The sequence below is a fragment of the Haematobia irritans genome, chromosome 5 (genome assembly GCF_050003625.1).
Source record: "Haematobia irritans isolate KBUSLIRL chromosome 5, ASM5000362v1, whole genome shotgun sequence".
In the NCBI taxonomy this organism is placed as follows: Eukaryota; Metazoa; Arthropoda; class Insecta; order Diptera; family Muscidae; genus Haematobia; species Haematobia irritans.
Genome location: NC_134401.1, coordinates 92,368,581 through 92,396,276, shown reverse-complemented (window position 1 = coordinate 92,396,276; position 27,696 = coordinate 92,368,581). Strand labels below are relative to the sequence as shown.

At 32.8% G+C, this 27,696-nt stretch overlaps 2 protein-coding genes and 1 long non-coding RNA gene across 4 annotated transcripts; 2 read left to right on the top strand and 1 right to left on the bottom strand.

The window, feature by feature from the left end:
* Positions 1 to 41: 41 nt before the first annotated feature.
* Positions 42 to 27,606, bottom strand: Hen1 (Hen1 methyltransferase). Its single transcript, XM_075312139.1, has 4 exons — positions 27,327 to 27,606; positions 26,626 to 26,703; positions 1,151 to 1,320; positions 42 to 1,094 (listed from the first exon to the last, which is right to left on the bottom strand). The coding sequence occupies exons 1-4, from the start codon at positions 27,480 to 27,482 to the stop codon at positions 299 to 301; spliced, it is 1,200 nt and encodes a 399-aa protein (XP_075168254.1). The 5' UTR covers positions 27,483 to 27,606; the 3' UTR covers positions 42 to 298.
* bsd (back seat driver) lies at positions 13,007 to 21,556 on the top strand. Of its 2 annotated transcripts, none has more exons than XM_075308895.1 (7): positions 13,007 to 13,110; positions 14,726 to 16,035; positions 16,185 to 16,343; positions 17,279 to 17,782; positions 17,902 to 17,997; positions 18,117 to 19,576; positions 19,634 to 21,556. In XM_075308895.1, the coding sequence occupies exons 2-7, from the start codon at positions 15,576 to 15,578 to the stop codon at positions 20,291 to 20,293; spliced, it is 3,339 nt and encodes a 1,112-aa protein (XP_075165010.1). In that variant the 5' UTR covers positions 13,007 to 13,110; positions 14,726 to 15,575; the 3' UTR covers positions 20,294 to 21,556. The 2 variants fall into 2 exon arrangements, with proteins under 2 accessions (XP_075165010.1, XP_075165011.1); XM_075308896.1 differs by lacking the exon at positions 13,007 to 13,110 and adding an exon at positions 13,185 to 13,200.
* On the top strand, positions 23,604 to 26,287 carry LOC142240432 (uncharacterized). Its single transcript, XR_012723273.1, has 2 exons — positions 23,604 to 24,162; positions 25,888 to 26,287. It is a non-coding gene; the product is annotated as an uncharacterized LOC142240432 (long non-coding RNA).
* Positions 27,607 to 27,696: the final 90 nt, after the last annotated feature.

The window sequence follows — 27,696 nt, the reverse complement described above, 5'->3', positions numbered from 1 at the left end:
AATGTTAATATTAACAAAATAAAATAAATTGTAAAGGTAGCTTTTGTTAGATATGTTTTTTTTTAAGATTATGTTTTTATTAATGAATATATAGGATGAAATATTGGTTTCCATATATCACATATGACAATTAAGATAAAATATATGCGATATAATGAATTGGTAAATGCTACATATATGGTGCGTACAAGTATTAAGTAAAAATTACTCTTTCTAAAACTTGAAAATAAACTAATAGAGGAATAATTCATTTTGTAGTAAGATAAAAACAAACAAAAAAGACTGCATACGCTTGAAATTAATCCCAGTTCTCCTCAGAATCGTAACTAGTATTGCTGTTATTAAGCTGACACCCTGAGGCTAATTGCGAAATTTCGTCATCGCTTCTAGTTCCCATGAAATCCAATTCCGGGTTGCCATATTCGTTGCACTCGCCATAGTTATCCTCATCGTATTCGGGCAAGACAATAAAATCTCCCTCAACTTGAATACGATTTGCTGCCAAAATAGCGATCGTTTCTTTTTCGGCTATTTCCAAATTTCTTGAATATTCTAGAATGTTCCTCAACGGGAGTTGGTAAATATTTCTTTCTCTATTGAAATAACGTGGCACATATCTCGATTGGTTTATATAGTAATTAGTTTCATCTAAAATTTTTTGTTCCTTTGTGCGTTCGTCCTTATTGTATGGGAAATCCACGGCATATATCGTTTTGTAATTAGCTTGTGGATTTACTGGTGGATTTTTCACTATAGGATTTTTCAAAGGTCTATTGATCATATCATTACGAGCAAAAATAGCCATTTGCGTTGAGTATCCTACTTTACGTTTATTGGGCGGTGGTTTACCCAATCCCATATATGACACCGAATAATTGGAATATTTATCACATATTGCTGTACACCAGTTTTTAAATTCCTGCCTAGTCCATTCGAACTTATGGTCATGGTGTCGGAAACCATTTTCCAACAACCCGTCGAATAGTACATTAAATTCACTATTGGGCGTTGAAAATACAGCCAATTTTGGTTGAACAAAACCAAATATATTCTCTGGAACCTTTTCCAGTACATCAGCGTGCAAATGTTCTATTCTTAAAATTCAAAAAAGATAAAACCGTTGTTTACAAAAATGTATAAATTCACTTACAATTCCAGTGCTATAATAACATCGACATTATACAATTGTTCCACTGCATCGGTAATACTTCCTTGTAAAACCTCAACACGCAATGGATTTTCACGTTTTTGCAAATAATCTGAGATTAGGGGTACAGCTCTTTGTTGATAGATTTTCAGGAGATCTGCATCTATGTCAACCTAAAATGAAATTAGTGTTGTGAAGTATGTACCATCAAGTGCATTGAAAAAAAGCATGCCTGTTTTCAAAGATTTTGTCTTTACTACGAGCCAAAGAAGCGGAGAATACAAGCAAGGATACTTATAAGACACAATTCTCTTTTAAATTTGGGTTTTGTGTACTTGCTTCTAGGAAGCAAATTTTAATTTTTCGCTTTTTCAGCTTTTTTCTTCATATGCTATAAAAGTCCTTTAAAAACGAGTTAACGACAACTTTATTTTCCAAATTAAGACTCGACTTCCAGTAGAAATTATGCTATATTTTAAATAAAAAACGTCTTTAAAATAAAGTTTTGAAAAACATGCCCTATATTTGAACGATTTTTTGCTTTGTACACACAAAATTTTTTTTCTGATTCAATCACGAAATTAATTGATTCAATTAATTTTTTAATTGAAATGTCTTCAATCACAGAAATGATAGTATCAATTAAAAAATTAATTGAAAGTCAATTAAAAAAATAATTGATCCAATAAAAAATTAATTGATACTATTAATTTTTGTGATTGATTTATGTTTCAATTAAAAAATTTGTTGAACCAATTAAATTTTTAATTGAATACTTTTTTTAACTCAATTAAGATTTTAATTGGAAAAATGTTCGTGAATTTTTTTTACTGTGTAGTCAAGATGCAAAAAACAACAAATTTAAAGACAATTTCATTAAATTTAAAGAATTTTTCTGAATTATTCAAATTCACCTTAGCTCAGTCAAATTGACCTTAGCCCAAACAATTTTTCTTTCATGTTATGATACCCATTTTTAAGTCAAAACACTCTTCGCCCTAGCTTGTTTGCCTCGTACAGTAGGTAACGGATATGGGCGCATCTAATATAAGAAAAAACGCATATTAGAAAATGTTACACTCAAAAAAAGTGAACCCTCTATTTCACTAAAGCCAATTTAACTTTATTTTTGTTCATGGAATTATTATGTTTGCAGAAAATTTCCTTTACTCTAATAATTTTTTGCGTACGATAGTTAAATGAACTAAAAACGGAAAAAAATTATACACAAATGAAGCATAAAGATTTACTAAATTCGTACTTCTCACAAAATAGTTCAATATTTCATTAAATTTGTAAATTTTACTACAAATTCGCCCAACTTGAACTTCGTGTGAATATTTACTTATTTTTGTGATATTAACATAATGTCAGCGATTGTAATATTGTTGAATTAAAATTTTCTAAAATTAACCAAGTTTTTTCTTCCCGGTGGGTTCACTGGTTTTTTCAGTGTCCTTTTGGTGTTCGTTGGTACGAAAAAGATTTCGTATAAGAGAAAAAATTATAAGAAAAAAACTGATAAAAGAAAAATTTTATAATCACGATAAGTGACAATTCTATTGTAAATATAACTCGTATAAGAAAATTTAATTTTAAATCCAACCAATTAATTTCCGAACTAATTGAATGAAGAACAGAAGAACAAACGAAACTAAGTACGTAACTTTTTTATTTTGTATAAACTATTTAAATATTGGACACCTAGAACATGCATTTCCCTAACATATACCGGAAAATGAAGCACCCTCTAAGTTGCCTGTCAATTTAAGTTTGACAGAAGCTTGTGCAAAATCATAAAATTATGTACTGAGTTTCCATTTATCGACAACCCTCTACTTTCAATATTCAAAAAATCATGCAAAAGGGAACCCTCTCCCCTCCTTGGCTCCTCCCCGACCAGATATCGGAAAATACCGTACCCTATATTCATTTCACAAACTACACTGAAAAAAAATAATGTCGTGAGGTCAAAGATTTCATGTCTTTAAAATACGAATACAAATTTTGCTTAGCATAGAAGACGCATTTCTCTACAATAAAGTTATTTTCCTTGTCCAAAAGTCGATAAACTTTTCAATGAAGTCGTATTGTCCTTATAATTAAGTGATTTGACTTAAAAATGGGTATCTTAACATGAAAGAAAAAATTTATAGGCTAAGGTCAACTTGCATTGGCGTAGCTAGGGGGGTGCTGGGGGGGCTATGCCCCCCAGAATAGTTCTTGCCCCCCAGAATAATCATAGCTACAGTTGTTTTATATTTTAATTCAAGCTTTGCGATGTGTTTAATCCAATTAAGATTGTGGCAGAGAGAGTATGTTATGCATATTTTTTAATATTGATATTTACATTACAATTAAAAACACGTAATAAAAACATTAAAAGGAAACTTGAGACGCACATTTTCAAAAATAGTCAATTTATAACTACGTTGATTAAAATCATAAATCGTCACATGCCCAATTTACCATGTAAAATCGTCAAAATCACGAAAAATCCACAGAGTTGGCACCGCTCACCATTTGCAAACAGAAAACGAAAATACCGAATATTTGAACAAAGTTATTGGTATTGTGTTACTTTTAGCACGTCAGGGTCTTCCATTTCGTGGTCACCGAGAACATTCAAATTCCAAAAACAGGGGTAATTTTTTAGAATTTGCTGAGTTTATGGCGCAAAATGACTCTGTATTTAAAACAAATTTCAATAAGTCTATAAACCATACAAGTCCCGACTTTCAAAACGAAATAATTGAACTTTCCGCTAAGGCAGTGACAAATGTTATTGTCGAAAAAGTAAAAGCATGCGTATTCTTCTCGTTAATGGTTGACGAAGCCAGATGTTTCAAAGAGGAGCAATTATCCATAACAATACGATTTGCTGTCGGTGTAGAAGTTGAGGAACACTTTCTTGGGTTTATTGATTGTTCCGTTAGCCGTGATGCTTCGTCTCTACAAAAGATAATTCTGGAGTTCTTGAAATAAGAAATTAGTAGGACAGTCTTACGATGGTGCCAACGTTATGTCAGGATACAAAAATGGACTTCAAATGAAGATTAAAGAATCAAATCCTCAAGCCGTATTTATTCATTGTTTGGCACATAAATTGAATTTGGTTATTGGTGATTCTTGCTCAGATTTGCAATTTGCGTCAAGATTTTTTAATGCTGTTGAAGTATTATATTCTCATTTTTCAAAACCGGGTAATCAAAGCGATTTGAAGCGTATAAGCAATGGACTGAATGCGAACTATATACACTACAAAGTTTAAGTACAACTAGATGAAGCTGCAGATAAGAAAATTGCAAAGCAATTATAACAAATTACACTGCAATAAAAAATGCCTTAGATGAGGAAGCAAACGCAGATCGTAATAAAAACTCTATAGAAGATCTAGGTTTGATAAATTTAATTACAACACCAGATTTTATTGTCTGCCTTCACATTTTCCATTTTGCACTCAAATCCACACACGCTAAACAAATATTTTCAAACTAAAACAGCCACACTCGGAGAGGCTCTGGACACAGTATTTTCAAAGAGTATAAACAAAATTTTGTTGAAATATGGAATGAAATTGACCGATTTTCAAAGGAGAATGGCATTATGTTAGATCCGACAAATATTGCAAAAAGAAAGAAGAGGGCAACGTTGAACATGCAGTCTATTCAAGAAAAAGGTGCCGGCTCAGATTTAAATGAAAATGTTTCAGCCATTGAGTTTTGGGAAACAAAAATATATATTCCTATTCTTGACAATATTTTAAAAAATTTAGAATACAGATTTAAAAGTCTTCCATTGGCCAAATCTATAAACGCATTTGGAAATCTCAACTTAGAAGGTGTTTCCGAATTTATTGAGAACTATAAGAATTGCCTACAAATTCACTTTTAGCAGAGGCACTTGTAATGAGAAACCTTTTAAAAAACCAGACTAAACACGACAAAATTGACATGGGTACTCTTAAAGAAAATGCTAATAAAAATATTTATCCAAATTTGTTTAAACTAATTCAAGTTGCAATAAGTCTGCCGATTAGCTCCGCTGGATGTGAAAGGAGTTTTTCTGCTATGCGTCGAGTAAAAACCTGGTTGAGGTCAACTATGAACTAAGACAAGTTTTCTAATTTGTCAATTTTAAACATTGAGAATGAAATAGTTAAATTATCAATCTCTTCTAAAGATATACTTAAAGAATTTTTAAAAACTAATCGAAGATAGACGTTTTATAATATTCAATTTATTTTTTGCCTTTTATTTAATTTTTTATTCTTAGTATTTTTTATACACGATGAATATGTTAAGTTTATGTTTTGCTTTATGATTTCTAGTCCTGTTTTAAAACACACATTTTAAATAAAATTTAAAAATCATGTGTTTGTTGTCTTGAATTAAAAATAAATTACAAACAATATTTTTCAAACACATACTTAAAGCAATGCTTTTATTTTTTGTTATATTAAATAATGGTAAGTTGCTATTTGATTATTTATAGCGACTTATACCGGCTCCCACACACAATAAAATATTTTTTGTCTTCAACCATGAAATTAATTGATCTAATTAATTTTTAATTGAAATGTATTCAATCAAAAAAAAAAAATGATAGTATCAATCATCAAAGTCAATTAAAAAATTAATTGATACAACTAATTTTTGTGATTTGTGATGTGAGTTTTTTTGTTTTTGATTGATTTTGCTGCATAATGCCTTTAACACCGCAATAAAATTAAGGATGTATAGTTTTATCAATAGGGGTAATTTATCGCTTCGGAAATTTCGACAAAATTATGAATGATGTCTGGGGGGGCATAGCCCCCCCCCCACAGAGAAAATTTCTAGCTCCGCCAATGTCAACTTGACTTTAATAATTCAGAAAAATTCTTTAAATTTAATGAAATTGTCTTAAAATTTGTTGTCTTTTTGCATCTTGCCTACAAAGCAAAAAATCGTTCAAATATAGGACATGTTTTTCAAAACTTTATTTTAAAGAAGTTTTTTACTTCAAACATAGCATAATTTCTACTGGAAGTCGAGTCCTAATTTGGAAAATAAAGTTGCCGTTAACTCGTTTTGAAAGGACTTTGATAGAATATGAAGAAAAAAAGCTGAGAAAGCGAAAAATTTAAAATTTGCTTCCTAGAAGCAAGTACACAAAACCTAAATTTAGAAGAGAATTGTGTCTTAAAAGTATCCTTACTTGTATTCTCCGCTTCTTTGGCTCGGAATCAATACCAAATTTTTTAAAGTAAAGACAAAATCTTTGGAACCGAATATGCTTTTTTTCAGTGTACCCAACGGTCCCTGTAAATTCCCAGTAAATTTACGAAGTCGATTCCCCATCCAGACATCGAAAAATCATGTACCCTGTATTAATTTAATCATCTTCTCCGACGTTCCCTGCAAATTTCAAGTAAATCGGAGAAGATTAGATTTTGTTCTATTTTTTAAAGGCACGTTACTTTACGCGATAAAATAACAACAATGACAGAAATGGATAGCACGCTTAACCTTCCCTGAAAATTCCAAGAAAAGTTAGAAACAGTCGTTCCAAGTGTGGGGCAAAGTGAAGGTTCCCTCGCCGTCGTAAATTTCAAGTAAACTTGCGAATTTTAGTTTTTTCAGTTTTAGGGACCCTCCCCGACCAAATATCGAAAAATGATCTAAAGGCCGAAAAACAATGAAAAAAGCACCTACACTCAAAAAAAATTGAACTCTCTATTTCACTAAAGCCAATTTAAATTTGTTTTAGCAGGTTGGCTGATAAGTCCCCGGTCTAACAAAAAAAACAACAAATTTTTTGTCAAAATTCGTTTTTATTATTCAACATAGTTCCCTTCAAGAGCGATACAACGATTATAACGACATTCCAATTGTTTGATGCCCTTTTGGTAGTACTCCTTCTGGTTAGCCTCAAAATAGGCCTCAGTTTCGGCGATCACCTCTTCATTTCAGCCAAATTTTTTCCCTGCGAGCATCCTTTTGAGGTCTGAGAACAAGAAAACGTCGTTGGGGCCAGATCTGGAGAATACGGTGGGTGGGGAAGCAATTCGAAGCCCAATTCATGAATTTTTGCCATCGTTCTCAATGACTTGTGGCACGGTGCGTTGTCTTGGTGGAACAACACTTTTTATACCCTCCACCATAGGATGGGGGTATATTAACTTTGTCATTCCGTTTGTAACACATCGAAATATTGCTTTAAGACCCCATAAAGTATATATATATATTCTGGGTCGTGGTGAAATTCGGAGTCGATCTGAGCATGTCCGTCCGTCCGTCCGTCTGTTGAAATCACGCTAACTTCCGAACGAAAACAGCTGTCGACTTGAAACTTGGCACAAGTAGTTGTTATTGATGTAGGTCGGATGGTATTGCAAATGGGCCATATCGGTCCACTTTTACGTATAGCCCCCATATAAACGGACCCCCAAAATTTGGCTTGCGACTGCTCTAAGAGAAGCAAATTTCATCCGACCCGGCTGAAATTTAGTACATGGTGTTAGTATATGGTCTCTAACAACCATGCAAAAATTGGTCCACATCGGTCCATAATGATATATAGCCCCCATATAAACCGATCTCCCGATTTGGCTTGCGGAGCCTCTAAGAGAAGAAAATTTCATCCGATCCGGCTGAAATTTGGTACGTGGTGTTGATATATGTTCTCTAATGACCATGCAAAAATTGGTCCACATCGGTCCATAATTATATATAGCCCCCATATAAACCGATTCCCAGATTTGACCTCCGGAGCCTCTTAGAGGAGCAAATGTCATCCGATCCGATTGAAATTTGGTACGTAGTGTTAGTATATTGTCTCTAACAACCATGCCAAAATTGGTCCATATCGGTCCATAATTATATATAGCCCCCATATAAGCCGATCGCCAGATTTGACCTCCAGAGCCTTTTACAGGAGCAAAATTCATCCGATCCGGTTGAAATTTGGTACGTGGTGTTAGTATATGGTCTCTAACAACCATGCAAGAATTGGTCCATATCGGTCCATAATTATATATAGCCCCCATATAAATCGATCCCCAGATTTGTTCTCCGGAGCCTCTTGGAGGAGCAAAATTCATCCGATCTGGTTGAAATTTGCAACGTGGTGTTAGTATAAGGCCGCTAATAACCATGCCAAAATTGCTCCATATCGGTCTATAGTTATATATAGCCGATCCCCAATCAGACTGGTCCAGAATTGGTCCATATCGGTTCATAATCATGGTTGCCACCCGAGCTAATAATAATCTACCAAAATTTTATTTTTATAGAAAACAATGTCAAAATGTTATTTCTGTAGAAAATTTTGTCAAAATTTTATTTCTATAGAAAATTTTGTCAAAATTTTATTTCTATAGAAAATTTTGTCAAAATTTTATTTTTATAGAAGATTTTTTCCAAATTTTATTTCTATAGAAAATGTTTTCCAAATTTTACTTCTATAGAAAATGTCAAAATTTTATTTTGTCAAAATTTTATTTCTATAGAAACTTTAAACTTAATTATATACTTATTTAATCGGCCTTTTTTAGTTTAATATATACCACGTATGGACTATGTGGTATATATTACGGTGTGAGGAAGTTTTAAGATATCTTGCCATCGGCAAGTGTTACCGCAACCCAAGTAATTCGATTGTGGATGACAGTCTTCAGTAGAAGTTTCTACGCAATCCATGGTGGAGGGTACATAAGCTTCGGCCTGGCCGAACTTACGGCCGTATATACTTGTTTTAATTGAAACAAAAATCAATCACAAAAATTAATAGTATCAATTAATTTTTTAATGTTTTAATTGACCTTCAATTCATTTTTTAATTGATACTATCATTTCTGTGATTGAAGACATTTCAATTAAAAAATTAGTTGGATCAATTAATTTCGTGATTGAATCAGAATTTTTTTGTATGAAACAAATGCGAAACAGAAATTGCCAATGACTAAACTGTTAAGCTTCCTGAGCAAAATGGGATATTAACTTACTTTTAAAAACGTGAACACTATTCGAAAATTGTTTTATATCTTGAGGTAAGGAGTTCCACAGTCTGGTAACTCGCAAACGCGCTCCAGAATATTATGATTGAAATGTCAATGAGTATTTGAGTGGCAAGAAATAAGATACCTGATTTCAAAAACCCATAAAGAAAACAAAGGCATCTAATTTCAAGCTAATGCTCAACGGAGCATCCCAAAAGTTCAGTACAATAAAAAAAAGCATGCCCGGTTCCAAAGATTTTGTCTTTACACTAATGATTTTGATATTGATTCCGAGCCAAAGAAGCGGAGAATGGACGTAAGGATACTTTTAAGACAGAATTGTCTTTTAAATTTAAGTTTTGCGTACTTGATTGTAGGCAGCAAATTTTAATTTATTCATTATTTCTGTTTGTTTCTTCATGTGCAATTAAAGTCCTTTAAAAATGTGTAGCGACAACATACATTTTTAAATTCAGACTCGACTTCAAGTAGAAATTATGATATGTCTCAATTAAAAATCGGTTTTAGAATAAAGTGTTGAAAAATGTATCCTATTTTTAAACGCTTTTTTGCTTTGTTGTCAAGATTTAATGACAATTTCTGTCTTACCACTCATTTTGAAGAAATTTTAACAATTATTAAAGACAAGTTGACCTTAGCCAAACAAACTTTTCTTTCATTTTAAGATACCCATTTTTAATTTGAATCAATTAGTTATAAGGAAAAAACGTCTTTGTAGAAAAGTTCATCGTTTTTGGGACAAGGAAAAAAAACTTTATATGAGAGATATGCGTCTTCTATGCTAAGCAAAAAACGCATTCGCATTTTAAGGACATGAAATCTTTGGCCTTACGACAATATTTTTTTTAGTGTAGCAAAGCGTGAATAGTTGCGTCTACAATTTCTACCAAACATAAAACGAAGCAGAGAATGGAAACATGAGGTAAGTTTATACAAATTTGATCTACTTGACCCCATATATACCTCTACACCATGTAAAATATGTGACATAAGTAGTGAATGCGCCAGCATTCGTTTCACTTGAAGCGAATTCTCGCTTCATAAACATAAACAAACTTATATTTTTATATGCAAACCGGGAAGCGACAAATTTATTTAACTTATTTTTACGCTTCGGCGCCAAGCTTATATTTATTGTGCGCACACTCATATAATTATGAACGTTTCAATTTTTTTCCAAGCAAAGCGAAGAATTAAGCAACGCACATTGGTTCCAAATCGCTTTTTTTAAGTAATTCTGCAACTTTTGAAGGATAAATATATCAACATCATTTTGTATGAAAGCTGCAAATTTGTTATTTTGAGTGGATTCGTAATTTAATAATTTCTAAAAAAAAATCTTAACCGTATTCCCTACAAAATTCTACGAATTTTAGAAGAAAACAATGTGTACCATGTGCTTTAGATTAAAAGTTGTAAAGTCCACAAATTAGCCCTTCAAAAATATATCGAATTTTGACCAATTTTTTGGAAAAAGGCATAAACATTCTTTCTGTCGTAACATATTTTTTATATATTTCTTCCAATCTTTTTTTACATTTTTCTTATAGAACACCAAATAAGGATACGTTTTAAGTTTTTATCGGACATTTTGATCAAGTAGTATATGAGTTCTTCTCCTCCCAAAAACGGCAATTTTTCAAAAAGAAAAAACTTTATTTTCAAATAAACCAAATATTATTTATTTATTTATTTCCATATTTATTATAATTAAAATTACAATAAATAAAAAGAAAATTAAGCACTAGCAACTAAGGCTATCGGCTTAAAAATATTAAATAATCAGGTGTCTCATATACATTTCATAACCTCCCACAGGTTCTCCATAAAATTTCAGTGAGTCGGAGAATTTTAGTTTTTTTCACTGTACTTCAAAAAAGTCGTGCAAATGGGAGGTCCACCTCCCGGACCAAATATCGGAAAATAAAGCAGCCGTTCTTTGTCTAGACGTCCCTTTCAACCTACCCTGAAAATTTCAGGCAAATTGGATGATTTTGTTTCAATTCTCAAAAATTCGGCTAAATGGGAGGCCCCCCTCCCGACCAAATTTTAAAAAATCAGATACCCCATATAAATTTTATAACCTCACCGTATGTTCTCTGTAAATCTCATGTAAATAAGAAAATTATAGTTTTTTCACTGTACTTAAAAAAAAAATCGGACAAAGCGAAGGTCCCCTCTTCGACCAAATGTCGAAAAATAAAGTAGCGGATCATTGTCTAGACATCAGCACTAACATTTCTTGGAAAATTCTCACAAATCGGAGAACTTTGGTCCAATTTTGAAAAAGTCGGGCAAGGGGGAGGTCCACTCTCCTACCAGATATCAAAAAATAAGGTACCCTACTTTCACCACATGATAACACTCTACGTTGTCCGAAAATTTAAAGTAAATCGATTCTGCCATTTCCAAGCTCTACCGGAACATAGAAACAAACAAAGAAATAAACAAACATACTTTGAATTTTATATATAGAAAAGAAGATATTATTTTTATTTTATGTCAGAATTAAGTTATTAAATTTTCTTTGATTTTTTTAATGTATTTGAAAACTACAAAGCGAAATTTTCAAAAAAAAAATATATTCATATAAGAAAGAATTTTCTTATATTCATATGTATGCTTAAATGAAACATGGTAAAACGGCTTTGATATGCAACGGGTATTTTTTCTTATGGCCAGTATGCACCTCTAAAAAATTTTCGGGACCCATAAGAAATGCATTGCTATATTTGCTAACATTGCAAAACTATGTTATTATCGAAAATTCCTATTGTATGCCAATAAGGCGGTTTTACCATGTATTAAGCGGACCTTAGACGGTCGGATAAACACTACGACAGAGGTTCGCCTATTTGTTGTGTGTTCGTTCAAGTTTTATCCTCACACTGTACGAACAATTATGATAACAACATGAAGAAATAAGAAGAAGCATAAACACAAACAATGAAGATGGACGAAAAGGTGTAAAGCCATTTTTTAGTAAAAATGGAAGAAACAATAAAAATTCCAAGCCGAATTAGCAATCCCTCATTAATTTCATCCCAGAAATGCTTGTTTTAATTATGAAAATAAATTTGTTTTTTCTAATGTTTGGCGAACATCCCCTTACACGTGAAGATTTGTGCCTCCCAACCGGAAAAAATCAAAGTTGTTTTGATTTTATACCAACACGTCCCCGCAACACGCGAACATGGCCTTATACTACCGGATTTGTCGCCGCATCGTGTTGTGTCGCAGGGTTTATCCGACCGTATAAGGTGCCCTTTACTTATGGAAGAAAGTGTAAATAATCGATAACATCGTCCAAACGAATAATTCACTATCAAAAGTAGTTATCCATTTCTTAAGAGGAGGGTAAATTTAATTAAATATCGATGAAGCAGTTCATCAGCAAACAACGTCCATACAATTCTTATGGGTTGCCAAGATTTTAAGAAGTACATTCGACAATAAAAATTTCGCATTTCATGTATTTCTTATGGGTACACTACACTTTAATTAAAAGCGTTCCATTTCCAATAACACTACCATCCAAATAGGTTTGTTTTTCATATGATCTAAAGTGGCTATAGCCATTACAACTCTAGTGAATGCAACTCTTCATACCGGTAAGAGTGGTGCTACCATATCTTTGGTTTGCAAGAATAAACCCAACGAAACCCTATCAATGAACTAAATTTGAATATGTATGGTATCAAAAATATGCAATTATGATGAAATTACAAGCATACTAAACAGTTTTTAATTTTCAAGCATAAGTTTTTGTTGAAAAACATGACCGGGTTTTCGATAAATTTATTAACAGAAAATATGGCAACAACAATAGGACCGGAATGGGCAATGAAACACAAATCTGACAGTTATTCGTATCTACATTTTAGTCTGCATTTTGTGAGTGTGTGTACTTGACGAGTGATAGAAGAGAAAAATAAAGCCCCATCTTGGAGCTGTAGTTTTTGTAAGTTTTCAGTGGCAAAATTAGTAAAGTAATCAATAAAATTAAGAAAATTCGAGAAATAAGTGTACATGCAACAAAATTGAAAAGAATGTGAGAAGCTTAGACGCTTTAGAAAGACTAAAAATTCATCTTAAAATTTGACCAACATATTTTTCCCAACGAAAGAAGAGAAAAGGCCAATAGGTGAAAAAAGTAGTAGTCTATTCGTTGCAATTAATGGAAACGAAACAGAAGAATATAGAAATGCTGAAAAATTAAAAAAAAAATAAATCGAGACGAGAATGAGAAAATAATTTCTCGTTGAAATAATACAATTGGGAAATAAAATAAAACAAATATTTTCAATACTCGTGGTCTTTTTTTAGTTTTCAACGAGATGCGGCTCGTTGCTTCGACATTAAACAAAACGGCTCCGCTGTTACGACCACAGCTAGTTGGCAGTAGTCGGTCTCCTGCCTTTTGTTTTCTACATATTCGTGTGTGTGTGTATGTTTTTGTTGTTCCCTTTTGTTTGAAGCGGTACTGACGGGTAATACCCCCTCGATTTTTATTAAAGCCGTCGTACATATCAAACCTCTTGCCTAAATACACTCTGTGTATGTTTACCGAGTGTTGTCTCCTCGTCGCACAAATGAAAATGAATTTATGTATATTTGGAATTTGTGATTGTGTTGTGTCTTCTTTTATGTGCATTTTATGTGGTTGCTGTAAGTACCTCTTATAAATTGACAGTTTCCATTTGTTTAAACGTATGAAACAGAAAATAGAGAAGAAGAAGAATCAATATTAATTACACTATATGGCAATTGTACGCAACCTGTTTTCTTTGGGGCTGAACAGCAAAAACAAAATCCAACTACTAGCTAGCCAAGCAATTGTGTTATCTTAATGTTAATGTACATTTCCAAGAAATGTATATTATTACAGCAATAACTGGGCGAACAGACACCACAGTAATCTCTGCACTTTTCTAGTAGTGCATTTTGGTAACCGAAATCTAATGCATACGTTCTCAGGAACAATTCAATTAAAAAAAAAAAACCAAGTGTGAGTTTCACATACACACACCGACCAAACACTCTACTGGGGTGATTCGAACGAAATACTCTATAGTAGTGCAGAAGGGAGAGATTTTTGAGAAACAAGAAACTTGTGTAACTACCCGACATTTAGAAACTATGGGATTTTTACAAAATTATAAGCGATCCCCATCGCAATGGCCTTGAACTTGGTAATATTTTCTTCTTAGTAGGTTCTCTGCACCATAATATGTATTTTCGTTTAAAAAATAATCCCGTGTGGAAAATATCTAGCAGTGACCTAAATGCAATGCACATCCATTCAGGTTGGGGATGAAACACATGAACTTGAAACACCATGTTTTGTTCATCGTATGCATAATCTTTTCAAAAATCCAATTTAACCGTTGAACTAACTTATATTTGGGTTACATTTTTCCCTTTTATGTTCCTCTCTTCACTCACATATACCACACCAAAACTTCTTATCTTCTCCAACAACACCACCACCACCACCGCCACCAATACCATTCGACAAAACTCAAACTCATGTGCCTGCTGCCTGACGTTTGATTGTTGCCCCTGGCTGCTTGCAGTCGATGATTTTTATATGGATGGTTGTAGAATAAAACTACAAAAAGAAGTCTACTAATAAGTGACCAACAAAAACAAAACACATGTGGAGAGAAAAGGTATCAAGTGCAAGTCCAATCTTAACCACTACCTAAAAGAAGAAACACAAAAACAAAAAGAAAAATAGCAACATTAACAAGAGCAGAGCAAGAAGACCACCACACAGAGCCCAAGAGTAGCAAGGCAAAAAGTATAGATAAAAACACAAATAAATACAAAATATAGAATTAACAAAAACAAAAAAACTTAAAAGTCTCAATTTGTCTCATTTTGTTGTTGACGTCGACGACCGCTGCTCTAAGAGAAAAATTTTCCAATTACAAAATAACAACAAAAGCACAGTTTCCAACATAAAATTCTGTGACTGTAGACAAACCGAGACATGACGTTCCTGTTTTATATGAGAGTAACAACACAACTGAAAAAGTCAACCATATAAAAAAACGCAAACAATAGAGACTGATTGCTTCAAAAATAAACTCAAAAGCAACAATAGAAATCAACAAATTAGATATTTAAAATAATTGAGTGTGGCGGTGATTTGGCCAATGTCATTCATAACACAACCACTTGTTTGCCAGCAGCAGCAGCAACAGCAAGAAATCTGCAATAGCAATTCACATTGTAAGTGCACCAGGAGAGTTAGAAGAAATCCTCACCAATAGCTCATCCTGAACAGGCCAAAAGCAACACATAATTTTCCAAATAGAAAACTACGCTAACTAGAGCCAACAAGCAAAGGTGTGGAGCACCTTACGCATTAAATCTACACATATACAAGATACACACGCGCACGTGGAAACATACAACAGAATGGGTAAACGTGTTGTTGAATCTCAAGACCACCATCATAACGTTACACCAGTTACAACCGGGGCACGTAATATACGTAAACGAAAATGTAATTCAAGTGGTAATAACATCACCAATCGTCTCCACCATCATGGCATAGATAATAAAAGCAACAAATCCCAACGCATGAGCTCTGGATCTGGTCACAATAATGACGATTGGCATGAGAATGATGACGAGGATTCCTCATCAAATGATGGACCTCCAGAGAAGTTACCTACTCCCCGCAATCTATCCAGTAAACATGCAAATAATTCATCAATACTTCTAAATAATTCCCTCAACATAAGCATGACCAATGAGCCAAATGCATCGTTGACGGAATCGCCTAAACCGGTATATACTCTGAGACCATCGGTAGTCAATGGCACCGTCTTATACGATTTGAATGAGAAGCCATGGCGTTTGGGGCGTCCTATTGGTAAGTGAAGAGATCATAATTTCACAATGTCATTGCTATTGTTTTTATGTTAATTTTTATTTGGTTATTTTCTATTAATCACTTCTATCGCACAAAAGTATTGTCTATATTTTTTGGCTAATTGATTTTTTTTCTCTCCCTGCTTACAGGTAAAGGCAATTTTGGTGAAATATTTTTAGCATCTGATAACATCAGTATTCCGGTTACAAATGAAAATGCAAAATTTGTTGTTAAAATTGAACCTCATTCAAATGGGCCGTTATTTGTTGAAATTCATTGTCTTATGAACACTGCCAAAAAGGAGAAACGTAAGTATTCCAAAATAGATATTCAATGAATGTTGTGTAGGTGTTCTCAAATTATGCCTTTGATTTAGAGAAAATCGTAATTGAATTTATATAGTTTTTGAGTAGAAGATACCAGTATACCTTAAAAAATGATAAAATACTTGCTCTAATAGTGAGACAGTGAGACATTTATACGCCAATCATATTTTTTATCTTTCCGGCATCAACGGGGGTTTTAGGTAGCTTGGGCTCTCACATTGGGAATTTATATGGACAATATTTGCTTTGCACACATGATATAGGAATATGAAGACTAGATCGTAGTTCGGGTTTAACCAAATGTGATCTACTTGTGTATATTACGGGTGAGAACGCGATGTGATTTTATTAGACATACTTTATGGAATATTGCTACATAAATATCTATACTTTATGAGCCTTAAACAACCATTTTGATGTATTGTAAAGTTACAATGAAATAGATAGTACACCGATATACAAATTAACTGGCTATTCATTTCTTCAATATTTACTAATGTGGGAAAAAAATAGTAAGACTCTTGTTTACTTTCTCAAGGACATGTCCTATAAGGAAAGTATTTCTTTATAGCATTACCAGGAGCTAATTTGTAAGCGAGAGTGAGCAAATAATATAGAAAAACGAAACAAAAACAAAAAATTGTTGTATTGTACCAGAAATATTTAGGTGATGGTAAGTCATTATCCATAAGCATACAGTGGTATGGAACTAATACTCTCGGTAAACAGGGTTTCACCTCAATTATCAAATAAGACACTTCTAAAATAAATAGGGATTATCTCTGACTCAACGTAGACATCAAAATTGAAAAATATGACGGAAGAGGCACTGCATCACAATAATGGCACATAGGCTACAATATGTCCGTTTTTTATATTGATATTAGTAAATTCATATTTTCTTTTATTTATTTCAGATGACATTAAAACGGATGAAACACTTGACGCAGCATCAGCGGCTAGTAATTTATCATTAGATGAACCAACTGGCATCCCCGACTATATAGCATCGGGATCACACTTTTTCGGCAATGCACGATATCGTTTCCTGGTTTTACCACGTTTTGATCGTGACCTCCACTCCCTGATTAGAAAGTGTCGAGTTCATCAAAAATCCGTACTCACATTGGCGATACATATAATAAATGTCTTGGAGAATTTACATAATAAAGGATACTGCCACAATGATGTCAAAGCGCAAAATCTTATGATATCTAAATGCAAATATTTGGCTATATCAAAGCCGGCAAAACTAGAACAGAAAACTGAGGTGTCATCATTTAATGGCGACTGTGAGAAACTTTTGAAATCGTCAAAAAAATATGATGAACACTATGAGGAGAAACAACAAACGACAGATAGCGGCAATAGCTCAGAACAAGAAGCTAATGACGATGACGACGAGGATTTTGTTATAAAACGTATGTAGTTAACACACTGTTCAAATCTAAAACCAAAGCGAAATTTCTTTCGCTTTCATCCACAACATCTTTCAATGAAAACTTTTTTTGTATATATGTCGTCCGAATTTTTCTTTCAGATAAAGTTAAACGTAAATTTGTTCTAGACGATGATGATGAAGACTATGATGAAGACGAAGATGAGGAGGACGATGAGGATGATGATGAAGATGAAGGTTAGTGTAAGGAAGGGATGAGTTTACTCTGCGGCAATTAAATGAATGATAGGCTTATCTTTTAGTGATAACCCAAGCTAGTTTTTTATATTAATTATTGTTTTTTATTTTTTCGTAAGATTTTGATGATGGAGCTACTACGAACAGCACCAACAGCAATAGCATGGATAATTATCGAACTCCTGTGAACAAAAACAAGCGGTTCCCTCGAAAAAAAGCTTCCCGTAGTGTTGTCCCGTACAGTGGATCGAATCCGGTTAGATCGTGCCGTCGTGAAAAAAGTAATCCCACTTACGATGAAATGGTTTCGTCGCATTACTTGCGACCTACCAAACGTGTTAGCTACTTAGAGTTTTTCAATGAAGACAATGGCGGCAATGGTCTACAAGGAGAAATTACTACAATTTCATCGGATGAGGAATCTGAGGAATTCTTGCCTTCTTCCATGCATCGCAGTCCTAAATCGACGCCAGCTAAAAAATCGAGCAGTAGCACAACTATAATGAGCTCACGCCGTCTAACAAGACGGCAGGAAAAGTTATTAGGCATTGTCAAAACAAATGATACTGGTAAAAGTTGTAAAATCAGCGAAAAAGAAGAAGACAAAAAGAAGTTGTTTAAAGAACAACATAGTGAACAACCGGTACAACGGGTTGTTGTCGAAGAAGAACGCATATTCCTAATCGACTATGGTCTAGCCTCAAAATACATTGATAATGGAATACATCGTCCATTTGTGATGGATCAGCGTAGGGCTCATGACGGTACGTTAGAATTTACATCCCGCGATGCTCACATGGGTGCCCATTCTAGGCGCAGTGATATGGAATGTCTAGGATACAATTTACTATTCTGGTCACAGGGATATTTGCCATGGAAAGAGGCCGCCACCAATCAGCAGCAGGAAAAAGTTCATCGGGCTAAGGAATATTTAATGACCGATGTTAGAGAGCTTTTACGACAAATCTATGGGAAACAAGTTCCAAAATATCTTGGCGAATATCTTCATTTGGTTGGACAGCTAAGTTACCACGAACGTCCAGATTATAATCGTTATCGCAACATCTTCGAAAGAGAATATGTACAGCTGGGATATTCCCTTAACGATATGCAATTGCAAATGCGTGAAATACAGCGTACATGTGTGCGTGTTAAAGAAGAAATTGAAAACAAGAACGACTTCTTCGAAATGAATAATGGTGTTTTTAATGTGGCCTGTAATGCTATGCAAACAGTGGTTGGTGGGACACCATTTCACGAACGTACCCTCACAAACCGGGTCTCACCAAAGAATCTACGATCCAAGTCCGATAGGAAAGCGCCTAAAAAGAACAAGTTTTCATGGACAGAAATTTTATCTCAGGATCCTGATCTTATTGCAAGAGAGCGTGCTGAAAAGGAGTTCGATCGCGAAGAAGAGCTTAGTGATATCCAGCAGAATTTGATACGACGCTATCAAGGAAAACCTACCTATGCTATTCGTCAAGTGCTTGAGAGCATGGGACGCAAACCAGAGGAATATGAACAACAAAGAGATGAAGAGTTAAAAAACAAAATTAAAGATGAACTTAAAAGTGGGGTAAGTATCAGCTCTTTCCTTTATCTAAGTGATTTCTAGAAAAATGTTTTATTTTAGAACCATGTTGAAACGGACGATTGTGATGGTATTCGCAGATGTGACATTGAACCTATGGAAGTAGACAACGGTAATCATCAAAGCGATGAAGACACAGATGATACACAGCCATCGGAACAAATAAAAACTATAACTTCTCGCCGTCAAAGAAAAATTCCACAATCGCGATGTGATAGCGGATGTAAATCAGCGAAAAAAGTGTCCGCTTCAAGAAAGCTTTTATTGAAAACTCCAAATATGACAACGGCAGAGGACAGCGAAGAGAAATCTGCGAAACGAACAACACGTAAAAAACGTAATAAGGTCCAAATAGATTCGGCACAAATCTCTCCTATTTCTTTGATAACACCTAGCCCCGCAAAAACATCCAGATCGTCAAGGACAACAACCAAACGTGGTAGTGCCATGAGCAAGAGTACTCGAAAATCAACTACAGGCGGTGTTACACCTGCTTCCGCAGCAGGAGAGGTGGAGCAACAACAATCTTCACAAAAAACTAAGAGGGAACGTCGTACGAGGCGATGCCTTCTCAAGACTGAACAAACAGCCGAAGAACTTCTGGAAGATGATTCAAATTCAAATTACATCCCCGAGGGCGATGTATGGAAAGGTGGTAACAACCAAACTGAAGTTGTATATACACGAAATTGTAGGAAATGATTTACTACAGGTAATATAAAAGTTCACGACCACCATAACCATTACTTAATTCAATTTAATCGTGTAACACTTTTCAAATCATACATATATATTTGAGTAATTCCATTTTTATTTGAAAATAATTTGAGTAAAATTTTTCGCCTACGAATTTCCTTTGCGTTTTACAAAACGGTACTTGGAAAAATAAATGACGAATCATTTTTTTCTATAATTTAAGAGCAAAAACAACCTACAAAATATATTAATGAATGGTAAACAAGAATTTGTTACAAGTCTTGAACAAAAAAAAATCCATACATACAGAAAAAGTATTAAATATCTATAAAGCTAACATGCTTTAAATACGAAAAAACAAAATTCAAAAATAGTTTATTTTTCAAAAGAGTTTAAGAGAAACTGCTTTACCCTATAATGATGAATGATACTCTCCAAAAACTACAAAAATATGGCATATATTCAATAAAATTTCAATAATATAATTTTCATCAAAAATTACTATGAAAATTATTCGAGATATATGAAGAAGGAGTAACTAGTTAATAAATCTTCAAAAAAAAAAACTTAGAAAATATAGTATAAACAACACATTCATACAATGACATTGAATAAATATTAAAAATAAACACATACACACAAACATATTACTTTATCAACAATTCAAGAAACTGAATTTTAATCAGAAGGAAAAAAATACAAAAAATTACGTTATTTTTTTGTTTGCTATTGAATTTGTATTTAATTTGTCCTATATACATTCAACATAGTTTTTCATATAAAAATATTGAATTGAATTCATTATTAAAAGTTAGTCAAATCAAAATGAAAATTCATTATGTATCAACTATAAACAATCGATCCCTAAATCCATACAGCATTACAACTAACTCTTGATAGTTTCATAACTTCTTTACCCCATTTGATTCTTGTTAAGCGCTTTTTATGTTAACTTTATTATTATTCTTAATCATTTTTTTATTATACTTTGTGTCAGTTAGTTATTGAAGATAATCTTCATAAAGTTTTCATTTGTTTTTTTTTTCACTTTTTGTGGATTTTTTCTTTAATTTAAGTAGCATTAGTTGTAACGTATTTAATTATTGCAAGAAATACAAACAAAAACTACAAAATAATAATTTTAAAATAAAATCCTTTAAAATAAATTAGGCTACTACTACAAAATCGTAAGAAAAATATCTTTAAATTACAACAAAGAACAATGAAAAAAAAAATACAAAATCAAATAAAAAATTATATAAAATCAAACGCCTATTGTTTTTATTTGCCTTCCTTGATAGGTATTACAATCGAGAGACAAAAAATATATGTTAGATATATTATGGAAATTCTGTCCTTTTTGGCTTTCTCAATTTCCATATCCCTTGATCATTATTTAATGCTGACAATCCACTACACAGAAAAAAATATCACCAAAATATTTCCAATTAAAAAGTTAATTGAAGTTGAAAATTTTTTTAATTAATAAATTAATTGATACAATTAACTTTTTAATCATGATAGAAACATTAAGTTAATTAAGTCAATGATTGAAAATTTTAAAAATTTTAATTAAAAAATTAATTGATACAATTAACTTTTTAATCAAATTCGGAAGACTAATTCAGTTAAAAAAGTGCCGATTTGATGTATTTCAAAAAATCATTTGTTAATCCAAATAAAAACTCTAAGCCAATTCAGAAAGTAATTAAAAATAGTTACCTTTTTTAAAATAAATTAATTGAGTTTAGCAATCAACATCAATTAAATTTTTAATTGAATCAATTAAAAAATTAATTGAAATTTGCTAAAAAAAAATCAATTAATTTTTTAATCAAGAATTTTTTCTATGCCCAATTAAAACTGTGATTGATACTATCATTTTCGTGATTTCGACATTTCAATTAAAAAATTAATTGGATCAATTAATTTGGTGATTGAATCAGAAAATTTTTTTTTGTGTGTAGGCACAATGCCTAGTAAAGCCACAATTGTTTCGATTTTTTCAGGATTGGATGGAATTTTCGATTTTTTGTGAGAGATAACGAACTAACTTCCTTTTCGCAATACGACGTTTAGTTAAGGAGATTGTTTATATAAATATTTAAATTTTTAACGATTAATTAACGAAATAGTTTCTTTTCGCTCTACGATACACAGTGCAAATTTTGAATGGATAAAAATATTAACAAATTTTTTTCTTTACATATGTGAAAGCAAGTTTGTGGGTTCATGGCCTGGCCCATAGATGTTGAAAATTGGTGGTTTATGAAAGTTTGTTTTAGTTGCCAAATCTGCAATTATGAACCGATTTCCATTATTTTTTTAACAGATTGTTAAGCCGATCTCTTTGGTAATTTTTGATACAAATTTTGGGAATAGTATATTCAAAATTAACGTAAAACAATCTTTTCTGTAAACTCAATAAGAATCATAATGATATCTTAATTATTTCAAAAATTATAAAGGTTTCAATTCATATGTTTATGCCCTGCGCCACACTGTGGAACAGGGTATTATAAGTTAGTGCATATGTTTGTAACACCCGGAAGGAGACGAGATAGACACATGGTGTATTTGGCAATAATGCTCAGGGTGGGTCCCAGAGTCGATATAACCATGTCCGTCTGTCCGTGCGTCCGTCTGTCTATGAACACATTTTTGTGATCAAAGTCTAGGTCGCAATTTAAGTCCAATCGCCTTCAAATTTTTCACATGTTCCTAATTTGGGTCAGAATAGAACCCTATTGATTTTGGAGAAATCGGTTCAGATTTAGATATAGCTCCCATATATAACTTTCGCCCGATATGCCCTAATATGGACCCAGCAGCCAGAGTTTTACACCGATTTGCTTGAAATTTTGTACAAACATAACACTTAGTCGTATAGTCAAGTGTGCAAAATTTGATTTGAATCGGTTCAGATTTAGATATAGCTCCCATATATATCTTTCGACCGATATGGGCTTATATGGCCCAGAAGCCAGATTTTTGGCCGAATTTGGTTGAAATTTTGCACTAGGAGTACAATTAGTAGTATAGTCAAGTGTGCAAAATTTGACTGAAATCTGTTCAGATTTAGATATAGCTCCCATATATGTTTTTCTGGGGCCAAATCACCGCATTCGTCATCGAGTTCTGTTTTGTATAGAGAAACATTTCGATCGCATTAAATTTTTGGATCACCGCATTCGATCGTAATTTATTTTGTCTACTACTTTTTTTTACATTGCTGTAAACATATGGTAATAAGAAATTGAAAGAGAGTAGAATTTAAAAATAATGTTTTGTTATCAAATTATGTTATTTCTGAGATATTTATATTGTTTTTGTGTGTTAAAATATATGTGTAAAAATATATTATGAATCCAAGTGTTTTTTTCTCGTTTTCGGATTCAGACGATGACTACAAAGTGGCAATTATAAGGAAAAATATTCGTGACAAAAGCAGTCCTTTAGCATTGCCTGAAGTAGAGGAAATTGTGTTTTTAACATCCATAGATTTAAAAGACGTTTTCATATGTCAAAAGAAGCTTTTAAATATGTTCTTGAAAAAATAAGTTTTTTTGAAGCGGCTACTGAGCATTCCTTTCTTTGATCCGATTACCTAAATGCAAGTAATATTATATTTTCTTAAATGTATTTTGCCAAAATGGAATAATAATTACATTTTCACCAACTTTTTTCTTTTTGTTTACCTTTTTTCTGCTCAAAAATCACTACATACTTCGTTTTCGATAGCATGCTACCTATCGTGCTCAACTTCGAGTAGAAACAATTCGATAACGACTGCGGTGATCCGCGTAAACTACATTACGAAGACGAAGTACTCGATTTCGACTGCGGTGTTTTGGCCCCTGATTTCGACAAAAATGGTAAAAATTCCAACATTTTCCTTGTTAAATCGCCACTGCTTAGTCGAAAAGTTGTAAAAATGACTCTAACTTTCCTAAGCTTCTAATTTAGATATAGCTCCCATATATATCTTTCGCCCGATATGCACTAATATGGACCCAGCAGCCAGAGTTTACACCGATTTGCTTGAAATTTTGTACAAACATAATACTTAGTCGTATAGTCAAGTGTGCAAAATTTGATTTGAATCGGTTCAGATTTAGATATAGCTCCCATATATATCTTTCGACCGATATGGGCTTATATGGCCCCAGAAGCCAGATTTTTGGCCGAATTTGGTTGAAATTTTGCACTAGGAGTACAATTAGTAGTATAGTCAAGTTTGATTGAAATCGGTTCAGATTTAGATATAGCTCCCATATATATCTTTCGACCGATATGGGCTTATATGGCCCAGAAGCCAGAGTTTTGGCCCAATTTGGTTGAAATTTTGCACAAGTAGTACAATTAGTAATATAGTCACGTGTGCCAAATTTGATTGAAATCGGTTCAGATTTAGATATAGCTCCCATATATATGTTTTTATGATTTCGACAAAAATGTCAAAATTCCAACATTTTCCTTGTTAAATCGCCACTGCTTAGTCGAAAAGTTGTAAAAATGACTTTAACTTTCCTAATCTTCTAATACATATATATCGAACGATAAATCATAAATAAACTTTTGCGAAGTTTCCTTAAAATTGCTTCAGATTTAAATGTTTCCCATATTTATTTTGTACTAAAATTGTGTTCCATTCTAGTGCATTAGCCAACTTAAATTTTGAGTCTATAGATTTTGTAAAAGTCTATCAAATTGTGTCCACATCGAGTGATATCTAAATGTATGTATTTGGGACAAACCTTTATATGTATAGCACCCAACACATTTGACGGATGTGATATGGTACCGAAAATTTAGATCTACAAAGTGGTGCTGGGTATAATATAGTCGGCCCCGCCCGACTTTAGACTTTTCTTACTTGTTTATTCCAAAAAATGTGTATTTAAAGAAAAATTTGTTTCTTGTCTCAAAAACTGATGAAATAGTGCATTTCTGTAAATCTACACTTATGCCCTTTGTGCGAAATTTGAAGCCAATCAAAATAAAACCCTGGCTTCTGGGGTCATAGATGTGCATATCGGACCAAAGATATATTTATACATTTTAGTATGAAACGTTGGTCACGGAGTGAATCGTTGGTGTCCGGTGGTCGTACGAGTCTAAATCGGGCGAAAGATATATTTGGAAGCTGTATCTAAATCTGAACCTATTTCCACCAAATTTAACACACTTTACTATATTACTGATAGCACTTCTTGCGCAAATTTCAAAGTAAAACTCTGGCCTCAGATTTATAAGGTTCAGTAACACAACATTTTGTCAGTAACTTATATGACCCAGAAGCCAGAGTTTTACTTTAGTTTGCTTCAAATTGTGCACAAGGTTTCCAACCGGTTCATAATTGCAATATGCCATACTCCCGAGATGAACATCTTTTCTATAGACTGGTCCTATATACCAGACTAGGGCCCCACAAACTTGCAAACAGGAGAACATCTCAGCTTTCACACAAAAAAGAAAAACTATGTTAATATCTTTATCTATTCAAAAATTGCAGAATAATTAAAAAATGATTTGGACCCACTAATGGACGTTTAGATTTGAGCAAAAATAAGTTTTTCACAAAAATTTTAATTTTTCAGGATTTGGATAAAATTTTTTGGCTGTGACCACGAATTAAGCTCTGTTTCACTCCCCAACGCTTTGTTTAGAAGATATTAACAAAAGAAGTTTTTCATATAGAAGCCTGAAGAAGGAAACACTCTATCCAGAGTTGATAACAGCGTAGCTAATATTTAATCTACATGTATCTGACAGAAGGGTTCATCAAGACACTGTGCCACTGTGGGAAATGATAGACACACAAGACACACAATCAACCGATTTAAATTTAAATATAACCAACTAAGATCCCATCTCTAAAGGAATTTAATCACTTTGAATTAGATTTTTCAATTTCCCTAAATAGATTTTTTTGTTAGAATTTCTAATCTGTAAGGAATGTATTCCATAGACTGAATAAATAAATAAATACAAAATATGGATCATATCGTTTTAAAATGTCAATTCCATCACGTTCTTGTCCACCAGTAGGTTTACTTGTTATAGAAGACAAGACGCTAATGTCAACAAGACAGAATAACGATTAGATTATCTCCATTGAATGTTTGTTTAAACCTGAGAATGCATTTGAAACTTCAGCAATAAAAAGAAGAAGAGGACAATAGACCGAAGTTATGAATTTCGAATTGAATAGGACCATTCCAAAATGTGACAAAATTTGAGACAAAATTTGAGTATCCCTACAAATTTTGTCTCAAACAATTTTTCTTTCTTTCATGTTTTAACATGTACTTTGAATTCTTTTACTTAATACTTGCCTCCAAAATATGCTCCACAAACGGTATTCTCCTTATTAGTTTCAGTAATTGCATTTCAGCACAACCAAAATCAACTATCTGCAAAAATAACAAATTTACATTTTTAGTTACTCTATAAATTAATTTATATTATTAATAACAAACTCCATGTTAATTGTAACTTAAATGCATTAAATACCTTTCGATTGCTAAAATAAAACTATTACATTTGCCTATAGTACAATATATTGCAATTTTCTATTCTGGTGACGGTCCAGGACCCTTTGGAATGAGTACAAGTCATACCCTAAAACTTAAACCCAGTTAATGACAAACCCATTTAAAAGTGAGCGGTCAACACGTTTGGACAGAAACTGAGACAGGTCACTGGGAGCTAGCCTGGGGTTGAATTAATTTCCAATAGGATGTTACTCCCTCATCTGCGTGACTTTTTATTCCGGTTTTCCAAATTTGTTCTTGGATACAACAATTTATTAAATAATTAAATTTTAATTCAAAGAATTATCATTAGTTTATTGTTTTTGCCCCTTTTTTGTTTGAATAATACATTAATGTTTTTTATATTTATATTGGAAGCAATAAAGAAAATCACTACTTATTAAAAACGTCGAGATTGAAAACAACAAAAATCTAATTAATATGACAACTTTTAATTTTCCCAGATTGATATATTTTGGCCTTGAATAAAAAAATAGACATACCTTTTTCAGGCTCTGCTTCCAACACTCATCTTCTATAATGCGTATGGCAGTAGAATATCTTTGCTCATAAACAGGTGGATCGAATTTTATTTGACCTTCGGATGTAACGTAGGTTTTTGTACGTAGACCACCGTTTGGTAAACGATAGGAAAACATGGTTATTATGTTATATTAATTTTAATTAGATTGCATCAACAACCAAAACAATTCGAAAACAAGAATTGGTGCTGGCCAATATATAAACAATCCAGGAAAAAATGTGGCCAGACTTTAATTTATTGTAATTGACCTGATAAAGCATGGTACGCTAATAATGTACTGTTCATAGTATGTGTGTAAATATAACGATAGCGATAGGCGGCAGGCGAAC

What these genes read in the sequence shown, in the direction of transcription:
- Hen1 (XM_075312139.1), bottom strand. Translation starts at nt 27,482, where the DNA reads ATGTTTTCCTATCGTTTACCAAACGGTGGTCTACGTACAAAAACCTAC. An exon ending in TTGTGGAGCATATTTTGGAG is followed by an intron (nt 1,321 to 26,625) that starts GCAAGTATTAAG and finishes ATTTCATTTTAG; the next exon opens with GTTGACATAGATGCAGATCT. An exon ending in GTTATTATAGCACTGGAATT is followed by an intron (nt 1,095 to 1,150) that starts GTAAGTGAATTT and finishes TTGAATTTTAAG; the next exon opens with AATAGAACATTTGCACGCTG.
- bsd (XM_075308895.1), top strand. Translation starts at nt 15,576, where the DNA reads ATGGGTAAACGTGTTGTTGAATCTCAAGACCACCATCATAACGTTACA. An exon ending in GCGTTTGGGGCGTCCTATTG is followed by an intron (nt 16,036 to 16,184) that starts GTAAGTGAAGAG and finishes CCCTGCTTACAG; the next exon opens with GTAAAGGCAATTTTGGTGAA. An exon ending in GGATGATGATGAAGATGAAG is followed by an intron (nt 17,998 to 18,116) that starts GTTAGTGTAAGG and finishes TTTTTTCGTAAG; the next exon opens with ATTTTGATGATGGAGCTACT.